Genomic DNA, 18,134 nt, shown 5'->3' with positions numbered 1-18,134 from the left:
AGCCACCACCCCGTGTTTTCTACGTGAGAGGCAGGAAGGAAGCATGCAGGGGGAAGCAGAGCGAGGAAAGGAAACAGGAGGTATGCAGGATGAAGAGAAGGGAAAAGGAGCCCACTGGAGAACAGGAAGTAGAAAGAGGAAGAAGAAGCCACCAGAGAAGAGGAAGGAAGTGGAGAAAGAGGCAAGGAAAGACGGGGAGGCCTGGCAGGAATAAGAAGGAAGTAGAGAGAGGCAGGGAAGGAGGACCCACCAGAGTACGGCAGGGGACTAGTAACAGGAGGGAGAAGCAGGTGAGGCCCCCAGAGAGCAGGAAGAGATAGAGAGACGAAGGAAGCGGCAGGAGCCACCCACCATAGCACGCTTGGTCACACCAAAGAGCTCCCTCCTCACAGAGCGGCCACAGGACACCAGTCGCAGGCAGAGTGGATGCAGTTGGCCAGCTGCTTCTCACCTGACCACCAGAAGCAGCCCACCTTGCTAGCATTCAGCCTGGAGTCCTACCTTATGAAGTGGGAATGAGCTCGCATAAGGCTGGTTTGGGGAAAGGTAAAGAGCTCTCTCAGAACCAGGCAGGGGGACCTCTAAGCACACGGAGGTGACCATGGACAGGGCCACCAGCTCAGCTGCTTGGCAACCAGGCAAATGATCAGAGTTACAGAAGAAACAGACCTCGTGACCGCCCTTACCAGATACCTCGGATCCACCTGGGCCCCTGCCCGTGTCCCTCAAATAGGGGCTGACATTCTAACCCCTGCCCTGCAGATGTCGTCTCATGCAATGTGATGTAATCATCTTCCATAATGCAGTCTAACCTCGCTCATCTGGTGTGGTCCTCACAGGGTAGGGTGGGTCCCACACCTAATCACTCTGACTTACGTAAATTGATGCACGGACCCAGAGACGTGAGCACCACACTGGGGAAGACAGGTAACCTGCGAGGCTCATCTACCAGCCAAGGAGCCGAGGGCTGCCCAGGGCTACCTGTGAGGAAGGAACCCACGCAGGGAAGACCCTGATATGGACCTTTCGCTTCCAGAACTACGGGGAAGCAAATTTCCGTCATTCGGCCGACAGCATGAACACTGACACCATGGTCCCTTAGGACAAAGGGGCAGCTTTTCCCAGAAGGCAGGAAGGGGTAAGCGAGATGGAGGACTGGAAATGGGAAAGCCAGGCAGGAGGCAGGAAGAGCCCGACATTGCAATCTGTATATCCAGCAGAGTGTGTAGGAATCATTGCACGGAAAACCGGGTTGCTCCATAAACTTTCACCCAATGCACGATCAGTAAATGAAGCCACCCTCTTGCGGTATTTCCGTTACAGCAGCGCCCAGAAACTAAGACCCAAGAGAAGAGTTTACCTCCAGGGTTATCATCTCCCGAGGGAGAGGGGTCTGGGGATACTTCTCAGGCACTTGGATCGCAACCTCATTTGTCATCTCATCTTCCAGAAAACCTGAGGGATAAAACCCCACCAGATAGCCCGAGATGACTGGGGTACTCCAAGCCTCAGCAACGGGGCCAACCAGACAGGGCAGGTGAATTGCAGTCGGACAGGGGCCTGGATGGCCTGAGGCCCCAGCACCGGGGTCCCACCCCCAAGCTCCCCACAATGGTGATCCTCTCTGGAGACCCTTTCCTCCCTGCCCGAGGGCCAATGGCTTACGCAGGATTCTCTCCAGCGATTCGCACCTTCGGACTTCATTCACAAATTTCCTCTGGAAGCTGTTCACGTTCATGTTCAGCTAAGGGGGGAAGGGAAAACCCACGAGGCACACTGAGTGGCGACAGCAGCCAACACAGGCCCCTGGGTTCGTGGGGTAACTAAAGGCTGAGAAGGTTGGTGGAAACACACACAAAGCAGGTGGATCCCAAGCTGACCACACAGCAGGGAGTCCTCACACTCAGTCTCCCGGTGACTGCTCTGGATTTCTTCACAGCAGAGACAAAGACACTTCCCTCCCCTCCCAGGCTTCCGTCTAGCACATTTGCTCTCCAGAGGGGTTCACGAAGTCCCCAGTGGAGCCATGAATGTGGCAAGACATTCAAGGTGGCTCCGCCAGCCATGACAAGGCGGTGCTCCTGTGGGAGTGACCCTCAGGCCAGCACTCCTCAGAGACCTGCCAGCATCAGGCCCTGTGCTAGGAGCTGGTAGAAAGGCTTTGATTTTTTTTAGCTTTGATTTTTAATTATTTTATTGAAGGCTCTTACAGGTCTTGTAACAATCCATACATCAATTGTATCGAGCACATTTGTACATAGGTGGCCATCATTATTTTCTAGACATTTACTTTCTATTGAGCCCTTGCTGTCAGCTCCTTCCCCCCCCCCCCACGCCTCCTCCATCGCCCCCACGTGTCCCCTTGAGAAATTATAAATTATTATGATTTTCATATCTTACACCAACCGCTATCTCCCTTCCCCCACGGTTCCTGTTGTTTGTCCCCCTGGTAGTGGTGGTGGTGGGGTGGTAGTTATGTGTCAATCCCCTCCACTCCCCACCTTCCCCCTGCCCTCCTGGTATCGCTACTCCCATTCCTGTTCTTGGATTCCATGTGTCGTGAGCGCTCATGTCTTATCTGTACCTGTGCACATGCTTAGGTCTAGCCCACAGTGGAAGGCAGGACCGGGGTCATGGTGGGGGGAGGGGGGAGGACGCCTCGAGGAACCAGAGGAGTTTCATCAGTGCTTTACTGCACCCTGGTTGACTCATCCCTTCCCTGTGCACCCTCTGTGAGGGGATGTCCCCTTGTCTACAGATGGGCTTTGGGTCTTCGACTTTGACTTTCAAGAGGATGGAAGAGTTGTCAAAGCTCAACTCACTGAGAGTCGAGAGACTCTCAGGCAAGATCCTCAGAGGGACCTCCGGCTGGTATTGCGCTCAGACTGGAATGTCCATCTGGAGCTTGGTCCTGTCGACAGCCACTGTGACTTCCAGGAGACAGTCAGGGGTCTGGGCAAGGTCTGGTGATTCACGTGCCCAGGGCAATGTTCTGAAGATGCATAAGGACAGTAAAATGAGCCGACACCAACCCAGCGACCCTGCGGGGGAGCTCCATTAGGGCTTCGAAACTTTCCTGGGGAGGTCAGAACAGATTGAGGAATGGCTGACCCAATGCCATCGTGAACTCCACCCAGAAGGAGGCTGCTCCTGCCCCTTACCTTTGGGACCCCTCGGACTCACGGTGAACCTTAGACGAGAGAATGGAATGAAGCCCAGCCGTGCGCCGTGCCCACCGTCAGTGTGGCAGGCCTTCTCCCCGAGGGAGCCCAGCACCCAGCACCATATCCAACAGTATTCTCTATGATCTACTGGGTCTCCCTCGCCAAGCAGTTGGCCAGACGCACCTTCCTAGTCTGTCTCTGTCTGGACGCCCCACGGGACCATGGGTGACTCCGATGGTAGTTGAAATACTGGAGGTACAGCTTCCAGTATCAAGCATCCCTCCAGCCACCACAGTACCACAGGCTGACCTGAGGGTGGTGGAGCCAGGACCAGAGCCGTGGCATCCCACCTCTTCCCACTCAGGACCCCCTCACCCTGCAGCCTGACCTTGGTTCCCCACAAAGGGCTATCTCGAAAGCGTTAGCGGTGGCGGCCCCCACCCTCCCCGCCGCTGGTCTCCAGAAAGCCAGGACCTACGTCCTTAAACTGAACCAAGTCCAGCTCTCCGAGCTCGGCCACACAGCAGTACGCAGCCTCCACTTGCAGAAAGAGCTGAGACAAGCACATCTCCTCACTTCGAAACACAGACGCCATCTCGGCCCAGCCTCAGTCTGCAGGGGGGAGAGAGAGAGAGAGAGAGACCTGGGGTTAAAAATGCGGGGAAGCCTTAGGGCTAAACTTTCCTTTCTTGGGGTTCAATTGAACCCCAACAGGAATCACTGTTCGTTGACGACATTTAAACAAGACAGCATTTTCCACCATTTGTTGGTTCGACAAAGCACATTTGACTTTTTCATCAATCATTTTATTGGGGGGCTCTTACAGATCTTATAACAATCCATCATCCAATTGTATCAAGAACACCTGGACATATGTTTATTTCATCATCATTTCCAAAACAATTTCTTTCTACTTGAGTGCCTTGGTGTCAGCTCCTCACATGTTTAACATATGACGGACGGCTCGCTTTTGAAGGGTGTGAGGAAGCAGGCCCTTTCACACGCTGGTGGTCGATGCCAACCCTTTTGGAAGGCAGGCAATTTGTCAACACCTTTCACCTTTTGTATTTCTCGTGCTCTTGACCCTGGAAACCCCCCCACACACCTACCTTCAACTTACCCAGATGAACCTAGATATCTGTGGGAAAAGAGACGCTCAAACACAGTTCTTATGATACATAAACCAGAAAAGCCAAACCCCACTGCTGTCCAGTGGGCTCGGACCCTTGGTGCCCCACTGTGTGCCAGAGCAGAACTGGGCACCGGAGGGGTTTCAGTGGCTGGTTCTTCAGAAGGAGACTCAACCAACTCACTGCCATCGAGTCAGTACTGACTGGTGGCAACCCTCTAGGACAGGGTAGAACAGGGAGTTGAAAGGGAGTAGAAAGCCTCATCTTTCCCCTGAGGAGCAGCGGGTGGTTTGGAACTACCGACCTTGCCGTTAACAGCCCAATGAGTAACCACCACACCCCAAGTTTTTTCTTCTGAGATGCTTCTGGTTGGACTTGAACCCACAACCTTTCAAGTGGCAGCCAAACTCATGAACCACTCAGCCATCTTGCCTGGAGAAGACATGCGCTGTACTTCAAGCTGGCCCTGCACAGCAGTTCGACGGAACTACGTCCTCCTGTCTTCCCTGTGGACAGGCCCTGTGAATCAGATCTCCCAAGCACCACCTGTGGGGCACAGCCCCACCTGCATTCCAAAGTCTCACACCTGCACTTGCCATGACACAGCTAAGACACACACTCAGGGCTGGGGGCTGTGGTCACAGATGCAAAATAAACAGCCCAGCAGATGCGGGCTCAAGGCTTAACCTCAGAGCTGAGGGAAGACGCGCAAAGCTGCCCAGCCATCGACAGCTCGATGACAATCTACAGTGGCAGGGAGCTGAGCTGAGACTACGCATCTCCCAGAATCCCATCTGTCACCAGGCCGTCCCCCACATTGGACTGCCTCTGAGTCTGCTAGAACCAAAGGCGGGGGAGCAGACCAGCCAGTGAAACTCAAGACCTCCTGAATCCAAGAGAAGGTGGAAGCTACAGACTCCCCTCCTAACCCCCCCACCCCCCCACAAAAAAAGCCACAACTCAGTACCACTAAGTCAATGCCAATTCATCAGGACCCTCCAGGACAGGGTGGACCCACCCCTGTGGATTCCCAAGACTTAACTCTTGCCGGGTATAGGAAGTTCCCTCTCTCTCCCGAAAAAGTGCTGGTGGTTTTGAACTGCTGACCTTTCAGATCACAGCCCAATGGGTAATCCATTGTGCCACCAAGGCTGACCCTCTTGGGCTCCCCACTAGGGCCCAAGGAGTTTTCCTGAAGCTCAACCATCTCAAAGCACCACACCACCAGAGGGACCCTCTCCCAGTGGCTGAAGACCTTCAAGTGCCCCCGTTTCCCTCAGGAGTCTCAAACCCTTGGCCAGAGAGGTGCATGCGGCCCATCTCTCCTCCCCCCCCCCCCCCGCCCCCCCCCAGTCACACTGTCTCCCTCACTTCCATCCCCTGAGAACCTCCCCCTCCCACACACTTCAGTCCCAGGACCCTCTTCCTCAGACAAAACCTTTCCTGACCAGCCCACCCTGTAAATGAAGCCTATGGGTTCCATCTCAGAGAAAGATTGCACTAGACACTCCCAGTCTAGAGACTTCTAGTCTCTGAAACCCACAGGGCAGTTCTACCCTGTCCCCTGCGGTGGCTCGGAGTCAGAACTGACTTCAGAACTGACTCCTAGGCAGTGAGTTTGGTTTTTGGCTTGTACTGGCTCCACATTCCTGAGTGGCACAAACGCTGAGCCCCTAGCTGCTGGGGTGAGGTGGGCGGCTCCCGTTCACCCCTGGGCACCATGCAGATAGGCCTGGCCAGCTGTCGATACAGGCAGGAAAACCAGAAGGGCTGCTTGGATGTACACGTGGGCTGCCATGCATTCGAATCTAGGTAGCCATAACTGGTTGATGTTCGGGCTTGGGCCTCTCTGCCCCCAAGAGCCCACTAGATGGTAACCCCCCTTCTACTGCAGAAACTCCCTCCTGTGTTTCCGGGGAGCTCCACTTTGAGCCCCAAGCTGGCTCACTGCCCGGGCCAACAGCATCCCTGTTTGCCGGTGACAGTGAGATGAATCAAAACCCAGACGGCCTCGCGGATAAATAAGGCAGCGTTTCATTGCACAGACCCTTCCCACAACACCAAAGCCCCTACTTACCGGCCTGGGCCAGCAGCTCCCAGGACTGAGCCCCTGCGCTTCTCCAGCAGAAAGTCTCTCCCTCCAAGTGGCTAGCTGGTGGCACAGGGCCAGAGGTGAGTTTCAAGGTAGCCTCCCAGCTCTAGCCCTGGGCCTTTCCCGCCCAGTGTGGACCCAGCCTCTGTTTTATCAACAGCTGCCTGTTGTGGCTGAGGACAAGCCCTGCCCGCCCAGACTCCCCAGCACACAGTCACTCACTGCCCCAGGAGCTAGGGGCCTGGGAGTGTCCTGGTGAGGCTTCCAATGCACCTACAAAGAAAGGAACTTTGTCTGAATGCAGCTCACACTCAAGCCCACCGCCATCAGGTCGATGCAAACTCACAGACACCCCCGTGGGTTTCCAGTGAGACTCTAACTGTTGGCAGGAGTAGAAAGCCCAGCCTTTCTCCCGAGGAGCTGGTGGAGGAGGATCTCAGCCCAGTGGGTAACCACTACACCTCCAGGGTTCCCACCCCTTGCTTTAAAAGGAAGGGAGTAGACCATCTGGCTGGAGGTCACATAGGTGGCAATGGCAGGGCTGGAGCAGAAGGTGTAGGGACTGCCCACTCCCCACCCCCCACCCCCAGCACAGCTCACCATCACTGCCTGTTTCTAGCTCATTGTGTCTCAGGGCCTCTTTGTGTTAATCCAAAAATAAAACCCACCGCCACCGAGTCCATTCCGACTCACAGCGACCCCAGAGGAATTTCCGAGATTGTAACTCCCCTTCCCCATCTTTCCCCCCTGGAGCGGCTGGTGGTTTAGAACCTCCAACCTTGCAGATTGCAACCTCATAGCAACCACAGCACCAGGGAAGCTTCTATAGCACAACGCTGGGAGAGGAGGAAGGAACATGCATCCTCAGGGTCTCCTCCTCGCCACTCTTCCCACAAGCGCTCTGATTTCGCAGGACTTGACAGAATGGTGGGAAAGCTGGAAGGCTGGAGCCAGGCTCCACTGACTCAATTGTCGTCTGGGGCTGATCCCGACCCTCCGGTGACTTTGCCCCACTCCCAAGGACTCTAACAGTGGGTCAGTGGCTGAATCACCTCACTTTCCACATGGGAGACCGGGTTCAATCCCCGGCCAGGGCACCTGGTGCACAGCCAGTCTAGTTTGTGTGTGCAGCTAGGGTGCTGAACGAGTCTCGGCAGAGCTTCCAGACTGAGACAACAGGAAGAAAAGTCTGGAGGTCGACTTCTGACAATTATCCCATGAGACTCTGTGGGTCCCCATGGCTCCCTCCCTTGTGTGCAGGGTCCCCTTAAGTAAGAGGCCTGCTTCGCACAAGCAAGGACTGCAGCAGCCCCTCCCTTATGCAGGACAAAGATCTTTCCCACGCATTTGCGAGGAGGGTGGAGAGAAGAGAGGCCCTGCCCCGTCCCCATTGGCCAAGCAGTTTCTCCAGGTGAATTGTGCTGGTGCCCTGCCCACTCACTGGGGGTGCTATAGGTAAACCCCAGAAGGAGGGAGGGTACATTTAAATATAAGCAAAAGCACAGTGAATGGTATACAGAACCCGCACATACACCCCATCTGATTGAACAGGTGTGGTGTTTTTGCATTCTCTATACCCACACGACAGGAGAGAGATGAGGTGACATAACGGTCACTGCAAGGTCAGCAGTTCAAAACCACCAGCCACTCCTCTGGAGCAAGGTGAGGCTTTCCACTCCTGTGAAGAGTCACAGTCTTGGAAACACCACTCCAAAAAACAAACTCACTGCCATCGAGTCAAAGCTGCTTCATAGGGACCCTATGGGACAGGGTAGAACTGGCCCTGTGAGTTTCCAAGACTGTAACTCTTTACGGGTAGAAAGCCCCATCTTTCTCCCTCTGAGCAGCTGGTGGTTTTGAGCTGCTGGCCTTGCAGTTTTCAGCCCAGCTCCTAACCACTGTGCCACCAGGACCCCTTTGGAAAAACTCATAGGATTGTTATGAGCTGGGATGGACTCAAAGGCAGTGGGTTTTGAGTTCTTAAAGATGTCGAGTCTCAGAAACCCACAGGAGCAGTCCTACCCTGTCCTATAGACCTGCTGAGTCAGAATTGAGGGAGGTTGGGCCAGGAGATTTTTTTAGATGGTAGTTCCTTGATAACCTTACCTGTTTCTTCTTTTGCTTTGAGTCTGTTCAGGTTCTTGACATCTGTATGTGATGAGCTGTGTAGGGATTGTTTTTCTAAGTATTTGTCCATGTCTTCCAAGGTGTTGTATTCACTGGAGTGCAGACCTTCATGGTCCTGTGTAACGAATCTTTTCATTTCATTAGGGTCTGTTGCGATTGCCCCTGTTTCATCCCTCATCCTGACTATTGATGTTTGCGCCTGCCATTCTTTGGTTAGGTTTGCCAACGGTCTGTTGATTCTGTTAATCCTTTCAAGGAACCAGCTTTTTTTAACAGCGTGGATTTTTTGCATTGTTTTCTTGTTTTCCCACTCATTTATCTTTACCCTGATTTTTATTATATCTTTTCTTTTGCTATTAGGGGGATTATCCTGTTGATTCCATTTTAATTGTTGGAGGTTTTATGATAGCACATTGACCATAAGTCTCTCATCCCTTTCCATATGTGCATTCACCGCTATCAAACACTCTCTGATAACTGCTTTTGCTGTATCCCACAGGTTTTGGTACATTGTATTCTCATTCTCATTAGTTTCTAAAAGCTTCTTAATTTCGTCTGTAATTTGGGCCAGTACCCATTCATTTTGAAGAAAAAAGTTGTTCATCCTCCAACTGTTTGCCCTCGTTTTTAAAATTTTCCTTTTATTTATTTCCAGCTGTATGGCATAATGGTCCGAGAGGAAAGTCTGTGTGATCTCTATGTGCTTGAATTGATTTACACAGGCTCGACTTGTGCACCAGCACGTGGTGTATTTTTGAATATGTGCCATGTGGACTTCAAAAGAGTGTGAATTTTTGCATTGGGGAGGAGAGCCCTAAATATGTGTATAAGGTCAAGTTGCCCAGTTGCAGAGTTTAGTTCTGTACCTTCTTTGTTGAGCTTCTTTCCCATTGATTTATCTTTAGTATTGAAGTCACCTACTGTGATTGTTGAACCTGTTATTTTTTTCATCTTTTGAAGAACCGAATTGATGAATTTCATAGGTCTCTTGTTGGGCACATATATATTTGTTATGCTCACAGGCTCTTGATCTAATGATTCCTTGAGCTTTACATAGTGCCCATCCTTATCTCTTGTTATGACTTGCAGCTTGAGATGAATTTTGTCATAGTTTATGATTGCAACTCCTGGGGTTTTTTTTAAGTTGCCAGAATTGGGTGAGTTTGGGTTTTGTTTTTGTTTTGTACGTTCACACCAAGGAGCCCCAGTGGTGGTGCAGGGGTTACGCATTGGGCTCCTAGTTGCAAGGTCAGCCATTGGAGCCCACCAGCTGCCCCTTGGGAGAAAGATGGGGCTTTCTACTCCCATAAAGAGTCAGAGTCTTGGGAAGCTCGAGGAACGTCTCTGCCCTCTCCTGTAGCGTGGTCCCGGGTCACATTGGACTCGATGGTAGTGGGTGGATTTGGGGTCCTAGCCAACCCTGTCCCTTACCGACTTGTTTTGAAACCCTTGTCATCCATCATAAGGCTTCCTTTGGGGCATCTCAGTCAAACTCTTTAAAAGATAAGGGGATTCTTTCAACAAACACACCAATACTATGGGCACATCTAAAAAGAGATCTCCAATCACTTCCATTGTCAACATTTCCCACCGGGGTCTCCATGCTCCAGGTTGCCTGAGATTTGCACTTGTTATGAGCCCCTTCCCTCACCCATCCCACCCCCACCCCAGGTTCCTGCGTTTGGTCCACTTAGAACCACTGCTTTTGATTTGGCCGCTGTTAGCTGCCATCCATTCACGAAGACCCCACACACAATAGAATAGACTATACCCCCCTATGATTGGTGGTGGGTGGGTGATTATGATCCATGAGAGTTTCATGGGTTGGTTTTGGGAAGTAGGTGGCCAGCCCTTTCCTCCTGATCTGTCTTAGAGTGGAAGTTCCACTGAAACCGCTCAGGATGCTAGGAGCACATAAGCCTCCACTGACAGATGGCAGATCCTTGGAAAACTTGTGCATCCATGCGGAGAATATACAAGTATGGGGGCAGGGCATTGCAAGGGGTTGTTCATATTTCCTGAGTCTGAGGTGCCCACAGCCAGCACATCCTCCTGCTGCTGGCAGGACATGAGCTGATGCGATCTCTGGGGGTCAGCTGGTTGCCCTTTGATCTTACCACAGCAGGAAGTGAGTCTTGAACCTCGATCTCAGAATACTGTCCCCAGCCCAGCCATGACAATGCTGACCGCAGCATTGCTGACCAAGGCATCTGTAAAGAAACCACCCAGCAAACACTGACTGAGCGCTGACTCCCGCTGACTATGTGCCCCCACTGCCCTGGACTCTGGGGCTGAAGGAGACAAACTGTCCCCACAGAAGCTGACAGGCGGCAGACAAGCAGCAGCACCCACAGACTCTGAGACATGCCGTCTCTGGAAGTGGTGCTGGAGCCATTCAGCACAGCCGACTGCTCAGAAGTGCTTGGGGAGGGCTTTCCTTGGAAGCTTGGAAAGTTGGTGTAAGTCGCTCCTGTGGAAGGCAGCTTGGGAAGGGGCCCCAAGGCAGCAGGAAGAGAGGCAAGGGGAGCAGCAAGACTCTTGCTCAGAGTGGTCATCCATGCAGCATGTGAGGTGAGCTGAGCACAATTCTAAGAGAACGCAGAACACACGAGAAGCCAGTCCTGTAGGAACCCAGTTAGTGCCGGCCAGAAGTGGCCTTGGCCTCCTGCTCCACCACTGTGACTCATAGGAGGGACCCTGGTGTTACAGTAGGGGAGGTCAGCAGTTCAAATCCACCAGCTGCTCCTCTGGAGAAAGAAGAGGTAAACCCACAGGGGAAGTTCTACCCTGTCCTACTGGGTTTCCGTGAGTCAGAACAAGCTTTTCGGCAGGGAGTTTGCGTTTCTGGCTGATTTCCTGGAAGGAGACATCCAGGCCTTTCTTCCCCATGCTTTTGGTGAGAAAGCTTCACAGAAAACGGTTCGGCGTCACAGTGACATGGAGGCCCTTGCCGACAGAGTGCTGGCTGTGCGTGCGGGACACTGGCTGAGGATCCAACTCGGGCCTCCTGCCTGGAAGGGGAGATTCTGACCCTGCCCCACCGCTGCCCCCACCCTGGGGCGAGGATGCGGTTGCTAGGTTCTGACTCAGAGGAGCTCACGGTACAAGGGAAGGAACAGCCCCCTGCACCGTGTCCTCCTCCCAGCCATCTCCATCCGTTCTCTTGGAAGACTTTCTACTTACAAGTGGGTGACTGGGAGGGGGCCCAAGGGTGGCAGGGAGGCCATTGTGAGACTGTGGTAATGGTTCCTGGGAGAGGTCCAAGTTCGAGTGTCTGTGTGACAAAATGGGAAGTCCCCATAAAGCACTGTGGTGGTAGGGTGGAGAAGACTGCTGGCCCAGCAGAAAGCACCCGCTGGGATTGCTGGGAGTGGCCAGCGAGTCTGACCAAGTCTTTGTGGGGATTCTCGCTTCTAACCACCCAACCGTCAAGTCAATTCCCACTCACAGAGACCCCCTGGGACTGAGCAGAGCTGCCCCTATGGGTTTCTGAGAGCAGCCATCTTTCTCCTGCAGAGATTTTTTTCTTTTTTTAATTCTCACCGGTTAATGGTTTACCCAGAACCACATAGTACACACTTACTTCATTAGCTATTTGCTAATGACTTTTCTTTTTAAACTAATCAATAAATCTATACCTTTTGTCACTTGTTCTCAATATCCCAAACTGGATCAATATGTTGAAGGAACATGGCAAGGGTTCACTGTGTCAGTCGGCCCGAAGAGCAGACAGCCTTCTCCAATCTCCTCGGGGCATTGCTGTTGGCAGCCAGTGCTTGGTAGCAGGGCTCCGTTCTGGGAGAAGTCTGGGGCATGCTGCCAGTGAAAGCCCCTTGGCATTCCTTCTCGAAGGCCTCAGGTATGGTGCTTTTTGCCCTGAGGCCTTTCTATCACATGGCTTTTGTGAAACGGAAGAGACTGGGGTTTTCCTGATGCCCTGTCCAGCGGGGCTTCCTGTAGACAGAAGGTCACCTTGGTCCTCAGAGCCCCACCCTAGGGGATGTGAAAGAGGTTATGCACAGACACACAGATGGTTTACAGGTGCTTGATACCTGAGGAGCGAGAGAAAAGGCTATCAAAGGATTGGATCCCATCATAACCATCTCGCTGGAAGTGACAACCTCATTTTCTAAAGACGTGTCTACGCTTGATGTTATTGAACTGTGGAATGCTATGATATCTGTAAGAGCTCCCAATAAAATGAAAAACATTTTTATTAAGTTAATAAAAATAAACAAAAGCCATCTAACAGCCAAGCCAGAAGAACCCAATCCACTATGGTCCATTCAGCTGAGAACACAGGAGCTACTTGACTGAGCTCTGTGTGGACGGATCACCAAGCCTTTTGGTTAGTTAGTAGCTGACAGCAAACCACTTGCCACTCGGGGACCTTGTAGAACAGTCAGTCCGTTGATTCCAAGTCTCCGTAAGCTTTCAGTACAGAATAGACCTGCTCTGTAGAGTTCCCTAGGCTGCATCTTTACAGCAAAAGATGGCCACATCCTTCTCCTGCAGAGTAGCTGGTAGTTTCAAACCAAGGACCTATCGGTTGGCAATTGAGTGCTTTAACTCAGTTGTGTCACCAGGCCTCCTTTGTAGACTGCCCGTGCAGGTGACATGACATCAGATGAGCCTCGTGACACAATCAAGGGCTGCTCATGGCGCTTCTGTTCCTGACTTCTGAGGCCAACTTGGAGAATGATGAGCTCTTGGGGGTGGGACACATGAAGCCCAGTACTCACAGTTTAAGTCTGCATACTTGTGACTCTGCACGCCTACCATCCCTGGTGCGTAACGAGCTGAGACCCATGTGGAGCTGTGCTCAATGGATCAAGGAGTGGGTCCAGCTAAGCCAGTGCTTACCTTGTTGGAGAAGCTGTCCGTCAGGACAATAGAACACCCCCGGGGCTAGATCCCAAAGGATTGTGCCAGTCGCCTCGTCAAGTCTTTTACTTTGGAGAGAGTCTATAAGAATATTTACTCAAAACTCCACCTTGGGCTTCTTTGAGGCCCGGTTCCCTCCTCTACTTTCTAAAGCAAACCCTTAAGGGCCCATTCCCCTCCTCTTCCACTGAGCGCGTGGATGGTAAAGTCACAGACTCGCCTCAGCCATCACCTGCCCAGCCCCCTGACTTTGCTGCTGGAGTTGGGTGCCATCCTGTCAGTCCCAATGCATGGTGACTCTGGGTGACCTCCGAGGCTGGTGGTTCAAACCCCAGAGAGAAGGGAGTGGCGTCTGTTTCCTCTGGGGCGATTCTAGGGCTGTCCTCTAGGGGCGCTGTGCGCCAGCATCACCAGGCAGCCGCAGGTTTGGATTGGGGCATGTTCACAGGAACATACCTCCAGGTCTTTTCTCCCACAGAGCTGCTGGTGGGACCCACCGCCAACCTCTCCCCTAACAGCTGACCGCTCAACTATTGGACTACCAGGGCTCCCACCCCTTACTTTCAACCAGGCTCACTGTCATTAAGTCAATACTGACCCATAGCGACCGACCCCCTGCATGTTTCAGAGACTGACTGTGTAAGAGAGTAGAAAGCCCAGCCTTTCTCCCGCAGAGCTTCTGGTGGCTTCAAACTGCTGACCATGAGGATCGCAGCCCGATGCGTCACCACTGCTCTACCAGGGCTTCCACCCTTACTTTAGAGCAGCGGTTCTCAACCTGTAGGTCTTGACCCCTTTGGCGGGCGAAGGACCCTGTCACAGAGACAGTCCTACCACATGCAGATAAGCCCACATCGGAGTACCTGGCGTGAAGACTGCTACACCATGCTTCAAGACATTTCACTTATTTGTCATTAGAAGTAAATAATTTCATGATATAGAATTTCATATTGTTTTGTGATGAATCACTATGCTTTAATTATGTTCAATTGGTAACAATGAAAATACATCCTGCATATCAGCTATTTACATGATGCTTCATAACAGTAGCAAAATGACAGTCATGAAGCAGCAAAGAAAATAATTGTATGGTTGGGGGTCACCACAACGCGAGGAACTGTATGAAAGGGTCGCGGCATGAGGAAGGTGGAGAACCACTGCTGTAGAGAGAAGGGAACAGACAAGCTGGCTGGAGGTCACATAGCTCACTGTGGAAGGGCTGGAGCAGAAAGTAGAGCCACTGTCCACCCCCACCCTGTGGCCCTCCAGAGTCCCCACTCCTTCTGGGTTTCATGTGGCATCTCCCTCAGGCCACCCAGGCAGGGAGGCTTGAGGACTCAGAACCAGGACCCCTGGGGCTGAAGATAGTGAGGACACGAGCGGGTGAGAGGGAGAGATGTGGAGAATGGACAGAACGTTCTAGAAGGGCTAGGAGGGGCTCAGAGGGAGAAGAGCAGCGGGTGTTGGGAGAGAGAACCAGCCATCCTGGGCTCTGCTCTGGGTCCTTTGCAGCTGCGAGTGGGCAAAACTGGAAATGCCCAAAGGCAGACTGAATGTTTGTCCAAAGCCCGCCTCTTGCCTCCCCAAAACTTTAGCTTAAAATTACTCTTTGGGAAAACACATCTCTGTTTAATAAACATGATATGGATCCCGGCCGGTTGGCCACCAACCACAAGCAGTGTTGTGCCAACAGAAATAGTCTGCATCAATTGCCAGTCCAGGCCAACAGGGTCATAGTCACAAGATGGTTGGTTCCCACCAGCAATTCACCTCACCTTCAAATGCCCTTGGCGGGTGCGGGCAAAACACTCACTTCTCTGTGGGCCAGCGCTCTCCCAGGTGAAACGTGCCGCCCCTCACTGGAGGCAACTAGCTAAAAGTTGGTGTTTCAAACATACCCAGAGGTTTCTGGGAAGACGGGGCTGGCAAAATGCTTCTGAAATTCCACGGTCTTGGAAACCCCTGTGGGGCAGCTTGTGCCTGCCCACGCAGGGCTCAGATTCACGAAGATGCGGGGGAGGCTGGGGAGATCTGGAGGACGGAGCTCCCTCCATGTGTGGCTGGCTTGCCTGCTGAGAAATACTCTTGTACACATGTATTGTTAACTTGGTCTTGTTTCCTGACAGACACAATACAAGTTTACCACCCCTAATTAGAAAAACATTGAAAATTGCAAAGGAGAAGCTTTAAAATCACCCTGTGTCAACAAGGAGAGTAGAGATACCAGTAGGATTAGGGGAGGGTGGGGGGAAGAAGCGGGGAATCAATCACAAGGATCAATCTAGAACCCCCTCCCAGGGGGATGAATAACAGAAAAGTGGGCGAGGGGGCGACAGAGGACGATGTAAGATATGGAAAAAATAATCTGTAACTCATCAAGGGTTCCTGAGGGAGGGCGGACATGACACACTGGAGGAATGTATGGATTGTGATAAGAGATGTAAGAGCCCCCAGTAAAAGTATTTTTTTAAATCACCCTGTGTTAGTCTGGGTAGACTAGGGAAACAAATTCATAGACACTCGTGTGTATAAGAGATTTATATACAAGAGGAATTGACTATTGAGAAAACATCTCAGCCCAGTCCAGGTCAAGTGCATAAGTCTGATATTAGCCCATATGTCTGATACCAGTCTATAAAGTCCTCTTCTGACTCACAAACCACATGCAGGACGATCACAGGCCAGTGGGTAGAAAGTCTTTGGATCCAGTAGCGTTGTAAGCATCTCAGTGTTGGCAGGGGCCTCCACGTAGCTCTTTCAGCTTCAAAACTCTGACTCCCTCAGGCTAGCTTCCTGTAGCTTCTCCTCAGAAATGTCTCACAGGGAGTGGGCCTTGTCAGTAAAAAGTCTCCAAGGGAGTGATCACCTGATCATCTGACATGGGAATTCCCACTAATATACAATAAATACATTTATAAATCACAATAATACTACTAATAAAAATCAGTGGGACTGTTGTACAGTTGGGGTGTGTGCTACCTCCAAAGAGGAGATACCAGAGCTTTCCCAGAATCCTCAGGGGAAGCCCATGCTCACAGAGTTCCCATTGGCTGTGACCCGACTGACAGACTAGACTCCACCCCTTCACTCGTAATCCTCTCAAATTGACACCAGATTATGTAACTCGCACACACCCCAACTGTGCAACAGTCCCGCTGATTTTTATTAGTATTATTATCATTGTGATTTATAAATTTATTTATTGTATATTAGTGGGAATTCACGTGTCAGATGATCAGCTTTGCATCCAGCTGTTTAAACTACTCATTAACCCCCACCCCCACCGTTTACCCTTCCCCTCTCCTGGGACTCTCGTCTCCCCCTTGGGGACCTCTACCTTTCATAGGCATCAGGACTGAAGGAAGGCTTGTGGACAACTTGCATTAGGCAGATGACACCGCCTTGCCTGATGAAAGTGAGAGGGACGGACTCGAATCACTTGCTGACACAGGTCAAGGTGGGATCACAACTCAATGTAAGGAGGACCCAAATCCTCACAGCTGGACCAATAGGTCACATCATGATAAACGGAGAAAAGATCAGAGTTGTCAAGGATTTCTTCCTGCTTGGATCCACAATCATGGAAGCATCAGTCAAGAGATCAAATGACACACATTACATTGGGTGAAGCTACCACAAAGCCCCCTCTAAAGTGTTGAAAAGCAAAGAAGCTATTTTGAGGACTGCGGTGCGCCTGACCCATGCCTTGGGATTTTCAATTGCCTCCTGTGCATGTGAAGGTTGGATACTGAATAAATAAGACCGAGTAAAAGTCAGTGCATTTAAACTACGGTGTTAGCAAAGACTATTGAAAGGACCACTGACCACCAAAAACACAAACAGATCTGTCTTGGAAGAAGAGCAGCCGGAATGCTCCTCTGGGCAAGGATGGCGAGACCTGGGCTCACGTACTTTGGGCCTGTTGTCGGGAGAGACCAGTCCCTTCAGTTCCAGACCGAAGGGCCCCTGAGGGCCGTAGTCTTGGGGGTCATGGTTCTATGTACTCAAAATTGCAAGGGTCTCAGAGGGCACAGGTGAGTAATAATAACCTTGTCGTGTTTTCACGTACCGATGGAGAAGTCTTATTTCCTCTCTTATGAATGGTCTGTACATTTCTTCCGCTCACATTCCCGCTGCATTATGTGTGTGTGTGCATTTCGAAGAACTCTTTTTATTTATTGGTTTCAAATATTTTTTTACATGTTATTCCATTTTCTGTCCAAGAATTGTTGTGTCTGGTGCCTTTTAAAACGACCCTTATTGCTGATAACAGTCCTTTTCTAAGGTTTGGGTCCTTAGTTTTCCTATTTTCAGTCAAAGGAACCTTGGTGGTGTAGTGAATTTACACACTGGGCTGCTAATGGAGAAGCCAGCAGTTCAAATCCACCAGCCGCTCCATGGGAGACAGAAGAGGGTTTCTACTCCCTTAAAGCTGTACTGTTTAGGAAACCCACGGGGGCAGTTCTACAGGGTCGCTTTGAGTCCGAATCAATGAGTGAGTTCTTGGTCAGTTAGGGTACATTCTTTATTTCCTATCCCCACCCCCACCCCCCACCCCCCTGCAAAGCATGTATCTGGTCTACTCTGTCACACAGCTGGGCACATACTTCTGCCTTGACTCCCGCTTTCAGGGCTCTTTTTTTAAAAAGCACCACAAACGCGTCATTTACATGTTCCCTCTGAGATTCTTGCATTTTTCAATCCATGGACCCATCACTCACACACACACACACACAC

The 18,134-nt window shown here is 51.5% G+C and overlaps 1 protein-coding gene across 1 annotated transcript in view; it reads right to left on the bottom strand.

Annotated features, from left to right (window-relative positions):
- The window catches only part of ATP6V0A4 (ATPase H+ transporting V0 subunit a4), an 89,252-nt gene that overhangs the window by 52,322 nt on the left and 18,796 nt on the right, over window positions 1–18,134 (bottom strand). Inside the window, exons 2-4 of the mRNA XM_045288918.1 lie at window positions 3,643–3,776; window positions 1,666–1,744; window positions 1,361–1,455 (exon numbers count right to left, since the gene is read on the bottom strand). Of these exons, the coding sequence (XP_045144853.1) occupies window positions 1,361–1,455; window positions 1,666–1,744; window positions 3,643–3,759 (291 nt within the window). The 5' untranslated portion in view covers window positions 3,760–3,776. The remainder of the gene's footprint in view (window positions 1–1,360; window positions 1,456–1,665; window positions 1,745–3,642; window positions 3,777–18,134) is intronic.

The sequence above is a fragment of the Echinops telfairi genome, unplaced genomic scaffold (genome assembly GCF_000313985.2).
Source record: "Echinops telfairi isolate 266 unplaced genomic scaffold, ASM31398v2 ScPeMD7_23;HRSCAF=83, whole genome shotgun sequence".
NCBI lineage: Eukaryota > Metazoa > Chordata > Mammalia > Afrosoricida > Tenrecidae > Echinops > Echinops telfairi.
Note: the sequence above shows the minus strand (reverse complement) of the source record. Positions and strands in the feature narration are given on the sequence as shown.